The sequence below is a fragment of the Hyalella azteca genome, unplaced genomic scaffold (genome assembly GCF_000764305.2).
Source record: "Hyalella azteca isolate HAZT.00-mixed unplaced genomic scaffold, Hazt_2.0.2 contig2861, whole genome shotgun sequence".
In the NCBI taxonomy this organism is placed as follows: domain Eukaryota; kingdom Metazoa; phylum Arthropoda; class Malacostraca; order Amphipoda; family Hyalellidae; genus Hyalella; species Hyalella azteca.
This window is the reverse complement of record NW_025933119.1, coordinates 83,176-86,759: the sequence shown is the minus strand read 5'-3', so window position 1 is coordinate 86,759 and position 3,584 is coordinate 83,176. Positions and strand designations below refer to the sequence as shown.

The window sequence follows — 3,584 nt, the reverse complement described above, 5'->3', positions numbered from 1 at the left end:
ATTCGTTGTGATGATATCGCGGTATCTGGCCTTCAGACTTGAGTAGACACAAGTCTCGTGTGCCTTGATAAGAAGGCGGCCCAAGAGCCTAAATGTTGGCTATACACCCAAGTTTCGGTCGCAGTTTTTAGGCTTTGCGACGGCGTTTTCACGCGGTTTTTTGGCAGGTAACTTCAGGAACTTGCCTAGCCATGCTAATGGAGAGTCGCTAAGTTTCTGTGATGGTTTGAACTCCTGCGTGGATTTAAAGAGTTCATAATCGACGTTTTGGGACAGTGATGCGATGAAAATAAATACAAAAATGTTCCCATATATAGTTTGGAAATTTTTAAAATTACTAGAATGCTTAAATCGCAAGTTTATCAGACATTTAAAATCAAGGAAAACATCCAGAATAGTAACCATTTCATAAGAATGAGAACGTTTCGGAGTCCAGCTCCATCGTAAGTTCAAAAGTTCAAAACCTATAAGAAAAGCGGAATCAATTTAAAAACTAAATTCACATAGAAGATAAAAACGTAAATTGACAAAAATAAAAAAAAACACAAGGAGACAGGCCTATCTATTTACAATATCAAGGAGATAGGAGCTGAAGGCTGCATTTAAACTAGGTTTCTGCCTAAAAATATACAGGAATTCTAAAATCCGTAGGTCAGTAACACCGGTCGTGTGAGCTAGAACTCTAAAAATCACTATCAGACACCGGAACATTGCACTGCTCGGCATGGACGCGCACAGATCTGAATGAGGAGGATGCGCAAGTAAAGTTCCCGTTCTAAAACTTCTGCCCTTCTAATTTTTGCACGAGATAAATCACGTAATTCAGGTGAAACAAGCAAAAGAAAAACACAGATAAGCTACCCAGAGTTATAAAAACATTTCAACGCTGCAAAACGCGGAAAATGCCAGGATGCCCAATTTTAACATTTGTGTGAAAAGTAGACTACGATTAAAAAGAGAAATGACATATTTACTCAGTACTATTGTGTCCCTGCGCACGCTTTCGAGGACTGCAATTTCTAAAATATCGAAAAATAAATTTTTACATTTCCCAGCAAAACAAACTTGAGTGGGGAAATATTTTCCCCTAAAGCCGATGGAAGACTGGCTGCGTTGGTCTGAATCGCCCTGCATAAAACATTGTCGTAATTCACAAAGTAACATAAAAGTGACGTGAAAATTTATCCGTTTATCCTGTACCTTGTCCGCCAGTTTTCACGGACTCCCATACTTAGATTATCAGCTCGATCCAAAGTTCTATCTTAGAGAACCTATAAGAACTGCAGAATCTTGCGGGTAAAGAATTTTACTGGCGGTGGTTTGGCATTTTATATAGAATTCATCGATCAGGCTTATTTATGGTGGAACTTTTCATTGGTTGCAGGCTTGTAGGGCTTTTCTTGTTCACATTCAGAGGCTCGCCGCGCCCCTGGGAGCGCAGTAAACAAACTTGATTGGGGAAATATTTTCCCCTAAAGCCGAGGGAAGCCAGGCTACGTTGGTCTGAATCGCCCTGCATAAAACTTCGTGGTAATTCACAAAGTAACATAAAAGTGACGTGGAAATTTATCCGTTTATCCTGTATCTTATCCGACAGTTTTCCCCGACTCCAATATACTTAGATTATCAGCTCGATCCTCAGTTCTATCTAAGAGAACCTATAAGAACTGCAGAATCTTGCGGGTAAAGAATTTTACTGGCGGGGGTTTGGCAAGTTATATAGAATTCATCGATCAGGCTTATTTATGGTGGAACTTTTCATTGGTTGCAAGCTTATAGGGCTTTTCTTGTTCACATTCAGGGGCTCGCCGCGCCCCTGGGAGCGCAGCGTGGCCGCTGTGGCGGGAAATTGTGGCGGTGATTTGGAAGCCGTGAAGATAAACTGCGCGCCTGGCGAGCCGTGATCGGGCAATGAGAGGGGCCATGCTTTCTAAAATCGCTAAGTGAACGTAAATACTTACGCTCTATTTTCTTGTATATGATTGGTGGATTTTGCTTGCAAGGCCATCAATGATTGGCTGATGAACTTACGATCTCTTAACTTTTTTTTGAAAGTATGGCCCCGGGAATGGCCGTAATTGGGCACGGTGAATAAACAGTTAATATGAATTGCAAGCGTTTTGAAATTATCATGCATTGACTTTTATTGTAACTATGACAAAAAGCAATATTAATTACTATTGATTGACGAGGGCATAATGCTTTTCAATTTTTTATGAACATAAAAGTTTTTTTGTATAAACGAAAACTATGGAACAGGTGAAGACATGGAATCATTTCGAAGAAGTTAGCGCGTATAATAAGAAATCTGCCATAAAATGGAAATTGCCGTCAAATTGTAATCGTACAGTGAACTGAATAGATGCAATGCAATTCCTATCTCAAAACTTATATATTTAAGCGTCAGCGGCAGTATTTTCCAATAAATACTAATCATTCGATTTGACATCACCTGCAGTTAATGGAAGAACAAAGACAGCGCAAAAACGTAAAGATTGGCGGTGGCCGCTACAGAAGTGATGGTGGTGGCCACTACAGAAGTGATGGTGGTGGCCACTACAGAAGTGATGGTGGTGGCCACTACAGAAGTGATGGTGGTGGCCACTACAGAAGTGATGGTGGTGGCCACTACAGAAGTGATGGTGGTGATCACTACAGAAGTGATGGTGGTGGCCACTACAGAAGTGATGGTGGTGGCCACTACAGAAGTGATGGTGGTGACCACTACAGAAGTGATGGTGGTAGCCACTACAGCAGTAATGGCGGTGAGGCCTTTTACCTCTAAGTGGTAATTTGGCAATGCAAATGAGGAACAAATTACCAGCAACGCCGCCGCCAAATGGACCTTCATGATCATCAATATCCTGTAATTGCTCTTCATCGGACCTGCATCACAAAAAAATATCCCGCAAGTTTATATAGGATATTAAATTCTAGGCCACGCACGTAGTTAGCTGCTCAAGCAATCACTTAACATTTTAAACATTTAAAAATTTATTTATAATTAATCATAGCTATGGGTAGGAATCGGCAGAATTTTACTCGCATAACTATAATAGTTTCATCGTATACTTTTTTTTAATTCCCTACTCGCTTTCTTCGGAAACAAATTGAAAAATTTATATTTTCATATTAAAGAAATATGTTAGCACTACTAGCATTCACGTCCAGATCTGTTCCCCAACTCTACTTGTTCATAGCAATTTTGTTACTCCGATTTCATTCTGAAAAATATGTTGACTAAACTAATCATATGTGATTAGTTTTCAATTTTTCGGGAACGTGCATGAAAAAAAGCTAACGAAGAGCGTCCTCACCCCAGACATGAGGTCGTAAAAGACAGAATAAAATCTTATTCTAACGGCAAGAATACTATTATAATTCACGAGACAGAGCGCATATTTTTAGAGAGATACGCGCGCACTCACAGCTGGTCTGAAGTGCCCATTAAAGATGGAGAATTTTAAGGAACGTGCCCACTCATAAGGTCGAGAGTGGGCCACATTATTAAGGTCAGCATGAGTGGCCCTCTCGCCGCCACTCGCGTAAAAAAGAAGCCGACAGCTGGTCTCGAGTGGCCACTC

The 3,584-nt window shown here is 40.6% G+C and overlaps 1 protein-coding gene across 1 annotated transcript; it reads left to right on the top strand.

Moving 5' to 3' along the window:
- The first annotated feature begins 2,461 nt into the window (after positions 1-2,461).
- Positions 2,462-2,785, top strand: LOC108669597 (glycine-rich RNA-binding protein 7-like). Its single transcript, XM_018156975.1, has one exon. It carries the CDS (start codon positions 2,462-2,464, stop codon positions 2,783-2,785), a length of 324 nt encoding a protein of 107 aa, XP_018012464.1.
- Positions 2,786-3,584: the final 799 nt, after the last annotated feature.